Consider the following 12,648-nt stretch of genomic DNA (forward strand, 5'->3'; position numbering starts at 1 on the left):
TCAAAAACCAATCATTTTATTCGGCACTTCATTAAAATTTCAAAAATCTTTACCTACACGAGTTCCGAAAACAATTAAGCATAAATAAAAACTAAAAGTATATCAAGATTTAATAATGCTGCTTACCGTGTTCTCCGTCAATTGAAATGTCCAAATAAACTACAGGGTTCCTTTGTTGGAGTATGGGATCCGGCATTGCATTCATAAATTTTTATGTGGAATGTTTTATTAAAGCTTAATTACGCTATTCCTAAAATGTACAATAAATAATTCGATTAATATCATTTAAGCACTTTCTATTGCACTAAATACTAAATAAAAACTTAGAAATTCAACTCGTCCTTTCTAAGCATCACAGCCAAGCATCCACAGACTATTAGCAAGCATCGTAAAACGAAATAAGGATGCACATTAAGAATATTAAGATTCGATTTTCATGAAGATCGATTCATGTGTAATGTATACGATCCAGTGATTTTTGTATCGATTCGCAATTTTTAAGCAAATCTAACTCTGACCCTCGATTGAATTGTAAGGTTAATCCTATTATATATTGGTCAGTAAGAAAAGTACTTTAGCAACATCTAGATATGTAAGTACAATAAAGTCTAGTGTGTTTGGTGAATGTCACTACTTCTATGTCATCGTAACGTCTTTTCTCACTGGTTATGATTAATTAATATTACTTTAAATCAAAGTCGTAACCGATAGAAGCCGAAAAGACTATCATTTTTTTTTTTTCGAAAACTAAATGTGAAACGATATTTATGAGATCAATTCAAAAGCATGTAATATTCAGGTGTTCTACTCTCGTTCTCCGTCTGAAACATACTGTCAAATTAGTAATACTCGTACAAATTAAAAGACGCATGATGCAAATTAAGCTTCGTACTTGACATCGTCTTTTGATTTGGTGGAGTATTAAGTTTTGACAGTAATTGTTTCGGACGTGGAACGGGAGTAGACCCCTAGATGCATATGATCCATTACGATAAAAAAAATCGATTCAAAGAAAACATTAACATCCATAAAGTCGAATACCATAGATTATGATTACACTTTTTTTTGTATTGTTGTTTTTTTTATATTTTGGAAAAGCCAAAGGCACTAATGCGCCATACAGCCAAGACAGAGTAATTTCTTTCTTGGATTCCATCAATGTCTTCGATAGTGCTTCCTTTTGTGATTGATTATTCACTAAAAAACATATTTTCACATAACCTCACGTTTTAAGACGTGAACATGCTCCGGAATGCCTTACAAGCAAAGACAGATTATGTTCTGACTAAAATATTTATTACTGTGTCAAATAATTACATACATAATACTTTTTTCATAATCACACCTATAATGACATATTAGCAAACGATAACCAAAAAGTGCATACTTATAATTAAGGGGAATGTAGTAAGTTAATAACAAATTTTCTTATAGTAATTTTAGTTAGTTCTTAATTGATAGTCTCCATTTTGGGTGATGTACCTAACCCAAGGAAGGGCTTGGTAACCACTCTTTTCAATAATCTTTAAGTATCTGACTTGTATGCCAGATGTAGTGAAATATGGGATTTCAAATTTCACCTGGATTGGAGGTTTTCCATCAAGATCCTCGCATTCAACTGATGGCAGGCCAAAATGAGCTCTCATTAAGTACTCCTTGCCTCCTGGAAACGATTTGATTGACCAGGTGATAGCATTCTGTTCTGGAGTGTATTTTACACTACCAATAGTAGTCTTAAACTTGGGTGAATCTGCATCAGCTGGGACTGGAATGATAATCTCAACATTGTTGGCAGTGGAACGTCGTTTGAATTGTGACTTTGCCTTGATCATATACTCCACTCTGGAGTGTGCATGGCGTTCAATCACGGACTCAATCCAGATCAAGGGTTTCACATGTGTGTTCAGCCTGTAAGACATAAGTTCAAACTCGCCATCAGGTGGGATGAAAGAGATTGTCCTGTCATTTTCAAATCTGGACAATCTGACACATTGATGGAACTTTACATCTTCCAGCTCAACGGACTTCGACTTCCCTCTCCCTGTGCTTTCAAACAGAACTTTGTCATTCAATCCAAGTCGCAATTCTGGCATTCCTGACAAATAAACTCTCATTTTAATTGCACCAACAATTTCACTACTCAGAACATTGCCATTTGAATTAGCCAACAAATTAACTGACTCAATAACATCCAGGAAAACTTCATTCTTTCGATACTTAATGCCTTCAGATCGCCATGACACGGCATTGGTGACTGCCATGGGGATCCTAGGTTGCATCTCTAATTTATGTCCCTCTTGTGTTATGTACTCTTGTAAAATCTTACTATCTGTGGTCTGAGGATAACCAAAATCCAACAGTTCATCTAGCAACTCGTATATTACAACGAAATTGTCGCGAATACTCTCCTCTTCAAGCTCTTTAAAGTATTCAGTCATGACTTCAACAATTTTGTATAAAAATACAAAGACAAGGGCAATATTTGCATTCTTCTTTGTAGTTGACACTATGTACAAATTATTGGTCTTGATGTATGCGAAAGTACACTCGCTGGTTTGCAGTAAGGGCGTGAGCATACCTTCCTCTTCCTTTTCCATCAGCAAGGGCATGAATTTGTCTATGACTCCCATGTCAACATCGCCTCGGTAATTCCTGGAAATGAGCACCTTACCCTTCACATCCAGGATATAAATCGCTGACGAAGACATGTTGAAACTGTAAAGAACATATTTCACATCAATATCACAGCCAGAAACCAGTTTTGTCGTGTTATTTGGGCATAGTATGTTCAATGCTGAAATCCTCAAACGTTAGCGACAACAGTATTTATAAATAAGCCCACGAAGAAAGGGGCAAGTTTTTGTTTTACTTACGTAGATAGAAAGGCTTTTTACAGAAAAATTAACATTTTTTTCAACAGCAAATACGTGTGGAAATGACGCAATGCAACTGCCAAGTTGTCAATTTGACATATTAATAACACAGACAGAGACTCGTCTTCAATTTTGTAAATCATAGACAAAAAATACGCATCACGGCAACGGCATCTGCAAAATGCATGAACAGCCGTTTTCAATGTAGTACTAGGCATGGACGTAAGTATTAAATTAAAAGATTTTTTTTCTTTTAAACATACCTAATTTCTAAACTCTACAGTAGCTGTCATAAATTAATAGACTCATACGGGCCTTTTCCTTTATGGAAAGAAGAAAAAAAAAAATAGAGTCATATGGCGCGAGGGAAGTTTGTTTTTGTTAGAAAATGAATCTAACAAAAGATAAATTATTCATCAGAAATGCTTTTAAACTACATCAAATTTACTATAGATCGTACTATGATGTATTTCCATTTAGTGAAGTTACAATAATTCGAAATAACCGCAGTGAAAACGAAGTTGACATACCCGATGAGCAAGTTTTAGAAAAACAACCGGAAAATGTATCAAAAGAGTTCAGGGTAAATGAAGTAAATATTCAGATGATTTCAAAAAATATATTCGAGCAATTATTTAAGTCTTCAAGCCCTCCTGTTGACGCAAAACTCATAAAAAGGTATGATATGTAAAATTTGAATTAAGACAATAAATTAATTGTTCTAGTGTGTGGATAATTAATACACCCGGAGTTGTAATTACTTTGGTACTTGGTACTTGGTACTTGGTGTAACGGGCTGGTGTCCGCAACTCGACGACAAGGCGCCTAATTACTTTGGTATTCATAACATAGGTTCCTATTTTGAGACAAGTTAGTCGGCGTAATTGCGTATAAAGTCCTTTGAGTAAGAATTTTTAAGTATTCAGTTAGTATCACCAACTATTAGTTGGGAGACACATCTGCAGGAACATGGGTATTTAGCGCCACAAGCTATTTGTTATGAGGCAGAATAACTCAGCTATACCCATGCCTGTCCACACTTTGATATTACACAAGTGACCAGGATTTCCTTCTAAGGCTGTATTGTCTACGTTAAAAGCTTTGTATGGTATGGTGTGATGAGCTGGTGTCTGTGGTGTCTATTTTGCGTGTGATCGTCAAAAGCTTACAATAACAATAAGACATTAAACGGCCATGCATATCCCTCCTCGAAGTATTCAGTAGACCCAGGGCATGCTGAAATTAAATAAGGTACTTGTGTAGCGTGTATAGAATCTCGTACATACCATATGCACAGTAAGCACCCAGACATTGATTTGCGAACACCTTACCAAGTCAAATGAATTACGTGTTGATTTTTTCTTTAATTTATTTGGTTTACCTACGGCACTCATAATTTGACTTATTTCCAAGTTTTTTTTAATTATAAGAAAAGTGACAGGACAAACAAGTCATGCACGTGATGATAACCTACACGCTTGTACATAACAGTTGCAGTGCCACTCACAGCTTTAAATCACAAAGATTTGACGGGCAATGCCACTGCGCCCATCACTTTGTGACACTAGTTAACAAATCCCATGTGCCTGTAATTTCACCAGCACTCTTACCTTTCAAAATCGGAACACAGTAATGCTGATGTTACTGCTTGGTGGCAGAAATAGCTAAAGTGGCAGTACTTCCCTGGACGAACACTCACAGGTATACTTGGTACTTGGTGTAACGGGCTGGTGTCCGCAACTCGACGTCAAGGAGCCTATTTTGTGTGTGGTTGGTGCAGGGTCCTACTCTTGACACCCAAGCTCGTCCAGGAATCGCAGCAGCCTCGTCGGTTTGACGAGACGGTTTGATGTTAGACCCAATGTCCATTTGTTGGTAGGTCAATGGCGATGAAGTCTTTTTAAGTTAACTATAAGTTATTGTTATATTATTGTTACAAAAAAATAACTTTGCATGTTTTACCTTTTCAGGTGCCAAGATAATCTCTTAAAACATGGTATAGATTTTAAATCATTCAGCCTATTACCAGATGTCGAACTGAAACTGCCAAAGTTGGAAGGGAAAGATATAGAGGAACATTTCTATAATATAGGAGAGTTACAAAGTGCACCATATAGAAAATTATTGAAAAAACTGGCTGAATGTTCACTACCTCCTTTGCCAAAGGTAATTATAACATTGGATTTTAACAATAATGTGCCAGAAAAACCACACCAGGTATGGTCTCAAACTAGAAAATTCTCAGTAGCATAATTACTAGAGCAACGGAATTCGCTTTGAGGCACTTTGTAGAACACCCAGACCAGAACTAATTTAGACGTGAACCTTGACCATGGCACCTAGATCCCGAAACATTGGTTTGTTTGAAAAAAAAAAACAAATGTTTGCAATTAACATCTGAAAAAATGGTTTCGAATGAGTCCCACAGAAATCGGACCTGGAACCTACTCGTCAAATGCTCATAATGCATAATGGTGGACCATAGATTGCATCAAAGTGGTTTGTATAATAGGTTTTTATGTTGCTTCGAAGCTTCTTCCCACGTCCCGTGGTGGGAAGAGTGACGAGTGACGGCCTGTCGGATTCGCCGCGTGTCGGTAAGGTGTCGCACAAACGTGTTGAATACAAGCAACCGGCAACTAGGGAATATTCATCAATTATATTTTCATATAATTGATATGTAATCGACATAGTCGCCGGTTGCCGCAACAGCAATTTGTATGAAAATAAAATATTCGCTAGTAGTTGCCGGTTGTTTGTATCCAACAGAAGACACACGTTTGTGCGGCGCCTAACTTGCACACGAGAGCGCGTGCCTTTGGCTATTATTCCTTATTTGACAGCGTTAATTTGAATAATTAGTCTGAATCGGTAAAGCAAACTACGCATTAATTTAGATTTCGGGATACCGAGTGCACCAAGAAATGTCATATTTAAACTTAAATGATGACACCAAAACCATGGTTAAAAATGATTTAAAAATGAAAATTTATTTCCTTATTAATATATGAACATACAAAGTTTTAATATTTTTCACATCCTAGAAACATATAGGTATGTGATTAAAATTAATTTAAATGTTGCGTAAAATTTCAAATACCATTATAAACGTTTATTTCCCTTAAATTTTTTACTAATCATTTCGTCGTTTTATTTTTTTGTATTTATTTTAAATTAATATATTTTTTTTACAGAAATGGTCTAAAGCAGCCGGTTGGAGGAAGTACACTGGCAATAAATCGCAGTCCGTTGCATGTCCTCCAGATGATGCGGTTATCTTCGATGTGGAGGTGCTTATGTCTGCTGGCAAGCGGCCCACATTGGCCTGTGCTGCTTCAAATGACGCTTGGTACGTTACCAGCCCATAACGGCACCATCTTGTCCAACGCAATGTCACAGTGGGTGCATTACCCTAAAAATTACCTTACAGCTATATGCAACAGTATTATGGCCTATAATCATGTACGATGCGATAGTATTGTGGCCACGAACTGAGCTAAGAACCGCCTAACCAATTGTTAGCAAGCGCGGCGACGGCAACCTGCATGAAAATGACGTAATTCTAAACGTAAAATTTTAGGGAAGTGACAAATCAGATTTCAATAAATAACGTATGTGGCATACTAATATGCCACTTGTTTGGTACCAAATATTATATTATAATAAAATATATTTTATTAAATAATAATAATAGCGCGCACACTCATAGCCCTGCACTAGGATAACCCTGTATCGCAGGTGCCATTGACACACACATAGGCAACCTCAAATTACATCCAAACTCACGAGAGAAATAAATGTAGGCCACACAAATATTTCTCCCGGCCCGGCCCAGGAAGCGAACCTGCGACCTCTGCGTAGCAGTCCAGCATGGTAACCGTTCGTCCACGTAGGCAGTTATTGATAGTGATGTTCTTACTATCATACCATGATATCTATGTTTTGTAAAAATACTCCACTAATTTGTTATTGTGATTTATGCGTAGGACGAGCGTACACAAATAAAGATTCCTACAATCCAACTGGACTCGAACCAGTGTCTGTTGCCTTAACGTGGCTACCGCTCTGCCAATTGAGCTACGGATCAAACCACTAGATCTAACGAACTTTTTTATGTGCTTGTTGTGGACCTTTGTATTGGGCTTAAGTTTCAGTATAAGTAAAGCTTAAAACATGATATAACTAACGTGATCATATGTCTCGCTTTGAGCGGGACTGTCCCGCTTTTGAGCTTCGTGTCCCGCTGCCCCCAAATTACTTAAAAATGTCCAGCTTTGACAAGATGACAATAAATATAATAAAATTGCGCGAAAGCGAAGAATATATACATCCTGCTATCGAGTATATAACCAGAAACGGATACGAAATGTCATTTAATTTCTTTGAAAACTATTCTGCCAAATCATTACGGTGACAACTACGCTCCGATAGGTCAGCCCGATTTCGAAGCAATTGACGGGTGTCGTCAATTGTTTCACTTCAAATCGACCAGTTTAACTAGAACTTTGCTATAATGGATGAAAATTGAAAAATTGCATATTTAATTACCGATGAAATGTGATTCCGTTGTTTTGTAATTAAATGTTTTGCTGTTTTTCTCACACCACCGAATGAAATAGACCCTATTGTTAGAGATATTATCTTTACTACGCAGGTCAATGTTTACTACAATAAATACAGAATGTTTTTGGAATATACAGATATGTACACACAGGTAAGTTGTTGGTGTTGTATTATTTCAGCTTTCTAATTTGTGATTTCAGCGCAAACGGGAGTTGATATTTAAAAGTGTTATAAGGCCCATTTGCCTGATGAGTTGCCAGCGGTAGGTGGCCCTTATTTCGTCTCTTTTTCTGGTTATATACTCGATGCATCCAGCCCTTGCACTTCACAAGATTAGTTCTTTTTAAAATTATTTTATATCATTAAATCTTTCGTAACATGTGTTTATTTAAAAAATAAATAAATAAATTTACAGGCGTCCCGCACTGAGGGTATATAATACTGGTCACGTTAGCTATAACAGATGTAACAAATAAATAGTGCCAGTACAAAAAAAATGGAAGTAAATTAAATTTTGCTACTCTGCAATTTAAACCAACTTACTTCCATTTTTATTAACATGGAATTCTGCAAAATAACGCCAAAATCTATTTACAATCATTTTTTTTTTCGCATGTCTCTGTTGTTATGAAACAAAATTCCTCATATTGATACACAAATTAGAAAGAATATTTTATTCTATCAGGTACGGTTGGGTCAGCGAGCCCCTGTCAAAAGGCGAGGGCCATAAACAATATGATCATGTGAACTACGAAAACTTAATACCATTAGAGACAGATGGCATGGAACCGTGTGGTGATCTCGATAGACCGCGAGTTGTGGTGGGCCACAATGTTTCATATGATAGAGCTAAAATCAAAGAACAGTATTGGCTGAATAAAACTGGTAAGATATAGAAACTTTTTAACATTTCATAACAATTTAATAAGTTTTTTCACACCTTCTTTTTATTATACCAATTTTGCTCACCCGGTGATAAGTGACACGCCTGTCTATATTAGTTGCAGTGTCAGAGCTTTAAATCGCAAAGATCTGAGGTGCACTGCCATTGCACCCTGAGACATAAGTTGACAAGTTAAAGTGCCTGTAATTCCACATGCACCATTACGCTTCAAAATCAAAACATACATACGATACATTACTGCTTGTTGAAATAGGTAACGTGGCAGTACTTCCTTCGAGGAATTCTTCCACAAGGAGCTCTACTGCTACTGTATCTAGCCATTATTTTCCCTATCTATTATTCCGACCTTTCATCCTATTCATCCATCCTGATGATGATACAGAGATCGAACAATACAGAGAAAAGTTCCTTCGATTTAACTGGACTCGAATCAGCGTCTATTGCCACACCGGGGCACCTCTCTCACCGACAGAGCTACAGGCCATGACAGCAACTCTTACAAATTTCTCTATATACTTATTGCAGATCTTTGTATCGGGTTAATAGGCTTTTTCTGCCATCAGCGCCACCTGTTAGAAACTTAAAGTTTCTCCACCCAGCTAAGTACCTTAACCGCTACCGGAGGCTGACGAGAAATGTCGCTATATTAATTTTAATATTTATTTTATTGAATATTATAAAGTAACCACAATCTAACAGATATTTGAACACGAAACAATTCAGTAACTTCGCCTTGCCGCTAGATGACGATGGGATCAAAATAGAATTCGCTATCGAAGGGTCCACTAAATTACCATAAAAGCTGCACTGTCAGTACTTCCACCTGTTGGTATACTTGACTGAAAGCTCATGGTATCGTCGTTCCTTATCATCGATCGCCGGCTACCGTTCCACCTCGAGAGACGGTGGGCTGACATCGTGGATAAGGGCGGTTACGTTTTTTATGTCGACGTTACACCTGTGTGAATAAAGGCCGAAATTGCATTTAGAGACTCGGACGTCTTTCTTCACCCTCCCTCGCTTCGTATACATTTTACAATAATATTTTACCCATGATGTGCAATATGTTATCAAACATATATTTTCAATAAAAAATCGCCCGACTACATGAACAGTCAAATCCCCCTCGAGCAGTGCCGTCAGTGCATAGAGTATATAACCACAAATAGAGACGAAATAAGGGCCTGGATTGCCACTCATCAGGCAAAAGGGCCTTATATCACTTTTAAACATTAACTTTCGTTTGCACTGAAATCACAAATTAGAAAGCTGAAATAGTACAGCAGCGCCAACAACTGAGCTGTGTGTACGTCTCCGTATATTCCAAAAATCTTTTGTATTTATTGTAACAAAGATCTGTTCAATTCGGGGTATGGGAAAAACAGCAAAACATTTAATTACAAAACAAACGGAATCAAATTTCATCGGTAATTAAATATTAAATATGTAATTTTTCAATTTTGGTCCCTTGTAGGGAAGCTCAAGTTAAACTGGCCGATTTGAAGTGAAACAATTGATGACACCCGTCAATTGTTTCGAATTCGGGCTGGCCAATCGGAGCGCAGTTGTCACCGTAATGATTTGGGGCAATAGTTTTCAAACAAATTAAATGACATTTCGTCTCTATTTCTGTTACGTATTCGACGCGTCAGTGTTACCATTTTACTGTTATCGACTACACTGAATTCAAATCGACAGCTAATTATTCACAGTCATAATGTCTAAATAGATATCACAAGTACCGCGATCTGTATGAAAACGCTATTGATAACGCTAACGATGACGTCACAAGCGCTATTTAGTTATTGGAAACCTACGGCCCTAAAGCGATTGATTAAATCGAAGACGCGGACTTTTCAAGTATTTATTGATTATACGAAGCCGTGAAATATTAATATAGTAAAATGAAACGTAGCAGCGGCAAAACATTGGGCACGCGAAGTAGGTACACTTGCAGCGTCTATTTAGAAATACATATGTTTGTGTAATTATTCTATAAATCTAGAATAAAAAAAATGTATTATGAAATAGCCGAGGCTATCAAATACAATACGTAAATGACTAATAGATTATTATTATTATTATTTCCGTGAAGGAGTCCGCTTCATGGACACCATGTCGATGCACACGTGCGTGAGTGGTGTAACCAGCTACCAGCGCACTGTCCTCAAGGCGAAGGAGAAAGAGCCGCACCCTACTGATGACGAATGGATGGAAATTAGCTCACTGAACAGCCTTTCTGAGGTAAGTATAACAAATGACAATTAAAATATTTAAATCTATAATTTTGCCTATTCAGAATGATAATATTTTTTTTAGGCAATGAAACTATTGGATTTAAATCTCCTACATTTGTTTTTTAAACCAACATTTCGGACCCTTTTGCAGGTCCCATGATCATGGTTAAGTGAGCTGGTAAAGTCATCAACCAGTCATGTCTAATGGTAATACCTTTTGTAAAGTATTAATTAACTACCTTATCTTTAAATTTTCCAAAGAACATTCCAATTTACGCTACATATGTTTTACAGTTTTTTTAAATATCAAATTTTATTAAATTAAATTATTAGTTATTAATGGAAATTGGAATAAATTAAAACATATTAACTAGTACTGCAGTCTTATGTCTGTTTGGGATTTTCACATGAGGTACAAACTGGTGGTACGGAGAAACCATCTTCTCTGTTGAAATTAGGATGTTTTTTAATTTCAATGGCCTCTCGCAGCATCCTGGGTAGATAACGGACTTCTTTTTCAAGGACCTGGGGTTTGTCAAACTAATTGAATATGTACGTTTATCCATGACATGCTAAGAATTTTATAATAATTTTTTAGTCAAACCTGTACCATCGTTGGTAATACCATCGCTTAACATGACAAAAATCTGTGGTAGTGACCGGTTTAGTTGTTGCAGGTTGTCTTGATATAAAATGTTTGAAATAAGTATTGAAAAAATATAAATGTGTGCAAATGTTTATTTACAACAGCGACCTAGAGGTCGGTCGCAAGAAAATATAGAGCTTACCAATGAAATATAGTAGATTACAACAACAGGTACGACGAGTGCATAAAACGCGTCATTTTACCCGAGACGAGTATATCCACGCGAGCCGCAGGCGAGGGTGGATAATTAAGTCGAGGGTAAAATGGGTTTTATGAACGAGTTATACACTCTGCTTTTTATTTCGATTGCGAGGAAATTAAACAGCAATATTACAAATAAACGATAACACAACTATTGACAAGAAAAAATAAGAACTTTCCGCCAATTGTACTACTTTTTTTTTCTGCACGTGACTCAGGTCGGTAACGATTATTTAATTAAAATTGAATGTAAAATTACAACAATTAAACATATTTAATGTGATGTTTTTTTTTATGCACTAGAGCATAAAATCTTATTTTATGCAGCCTACACCCAGCATAAATACAAACTTTAAGAGCATGAGAAGTGAAAAAGATTATTTGACTTTGACTTGACTGGGGTCAAGCATGCGTCTGTTTCCGTAAAAAATACATAAAGCTTTTAAGACACAGCATTCCTACACGCTACATGCATAAAATAATGCGGTCAAAACTTTATATAACAATTAATATATAAATATTTATAATTTATAACAATTGGAAAAGTATTCAGTTTCGATACAATTTTTTCGGGTCTAAATCGCGTATATTTGTTTTTTTAAACAATCAAGTTTCCGAACAAGAATGCGTAATCGGGTATTTAGTACCTATTGGTACACCAGATGTCGCGAAGAGTACCAAATGGGAAGGGTTATGTTTTTCTTTTTATTGACTTTTCGCGGTTAGCATTTTAGCCACGTACTTGTTCTTACAACGGAACTTATACATTAGTTTGTGACACACACTGCCTAATGAATGACACTAATATTTGTCAAAATTCAGAAAATAATTTTAGCTCAAGACCAATATTTAAATTTGTTTTTTATTTTTTATAATACCAAGTGACGGGATGAACAAGTTGTGCGCCTGGTGGTAAGCGACACACCTGTCCATAACAGTTGTAGTGCCACTCAGAGCTTTAAATCGAAAAGATCTGAGGGGCACTGCCACTGCGCCCGTCTCATCGTGGTACATAAGTTGACAAGTCCCATGTACCTTCACCAGCAAAATAATATTACAAGAAAAAACTGACATGTTATACCTATCCACGGCCATTAACGTTATATAAAATGCTTCCAGGCTATTAATCAGCGCCAGTTAGACATAAGTCGGAATTTGGGTCTATTTCAGAGCTACAATTTATAGTATATTTATCCATGTTATTATTAATTCCAAAAATCACAA

General features: G+C 36.5%; 4 protein-coding genes across 5 annotated transcripts in view; 1 reads left to right on the forward strand and 3 right to left on the reverse strand.

Annotated features, from left to right (window-relative positions):
* Window positions 1-354, reverse strand: part of LOC113236313 (peptidyl-prolyl cis-trans isomerase D) — a 15,563-nt gene extending 15,209 nt beyond the window's left edge. For both annotated transcript variants that reach the window (XM_026472324.1, XM_026472323.1), the window contains exon 1: window positions 127-354. In XM_026472324.1, coding sequence (XP_026328109.1) covers window positions 127-205 — 79 coding nt within the window. In that variant the 5' untranslated portion in view covers window positions 206-354. The remainder of the gene's footprint in view (window positions 1-126) is intronic.
* A 976-nt stretch (window positions 355-1,330) lies between these two features.
* Window positions 1,331-2,952, reverse strand: LOC113236316 (AP-1 complex subunit mu-1). The gene is made up of 2 exons (XM_026472329.1): window positions 2,874-2,952; window positions 1,331-2,715 (listed from the first exon to the last, which is right to left on the reverse strand). The coding sequence occupies exon 2, from the start codon at window positions 2,706-2,708 to the stop codon at window positions 1,440-1,442; it is 1,269 nt and encodes a 422-aa protein (XP_026328114.1). The 5' UTR covers window positions 2,709-2,715; window positions 2,874-2,952; the 3' UTR covers window positions 1,331-1,439.
* Window positions 2,953-3,477: 525 nt separating this feature from the next.
* Window positions 3,478-10,737, forward strand: LOC113236288 (DNA polymerase subunit gamma-1, mitochondrial-like). The gene is made up of 6 exons (XM_026472300.1): window positions 3,478-3,551; window positions 4,844-5,039; window positions 6,068-6,222; window positions 8,122-8,321; window positions 10,436-10,584; window positions 10,729-10,737. The coding sequence occupies exons 1-6, from the start codon at window positions 3,478-3,480 to the stop codon at window positions 10,735-10,737; spliced, it is 783 nt and encodes a 260-aa protein (XP_026328085.1).
* A 27-nt stretch (window positions 10,738-10,764) lies between these two features.
* Window positions 10,765-12,648, reverse strand: part of LOC113236289 (DNA polymerase subunit gamma-1, mitochondrial) — a 103,580-nt gene continuing 101,696 nt past the window's right edge. The window contains exon 16 of the mRNA XM_026472301.1: window positions 10,765-10,778. Within this exon, the coding sequence (XP_026328086.1) occupies window positions 10,765-10,778 (14 nt within the window). The remainder of the gene's footprint in view (window positions 10,779-12,648) is intronic.

This window comes from Hyposmocoma kahamanoa, unplaced genomic scaffold (genome assembly GCF_003589595.1).
Source record: "Hyposmocoma kahamanoa isolate Upper Pololo Valley unplaced genomic scaffold, ASM358959v1 91, whole genome shotgun sequence".
NCBI lineage: Eukaryota > Metazoa > Arthropoda > Insecta > Lepidoptera > Cosmopterigidae > Hyposmocoma > Hyposmocoma kahamanoa.

Coding starts and splice junctions, on each gene's coding strand:
- LOC113236316 (XM_026472329.1), bottom strand. CDS start 2,708: ATGTCTTCGTCAGCGATTTATATCCTGGATGTGAAGGGTAAGGTGCTC.
- LOC113236288 (XM_026472300.1), top strand. CDS start 3,478: ATGATTTCAAAAAATATATTCGAGCAATTATTTAAGTCTTCAAGCCCT. Junction 3,552..4,843: donor GACGCAAAACTCATAAAAAG/GTATGATATGTA, acceptor TTACCTTTTCAG/GTGCCAAGATAATCTCTTAA. Junction 8,322..10,435: donor GTATTGGCTGAATAAAACTG/GTAAGATATAGA, acceptor ATTTCCGTGAAG/GAGTCCGCTTCATGGACACC.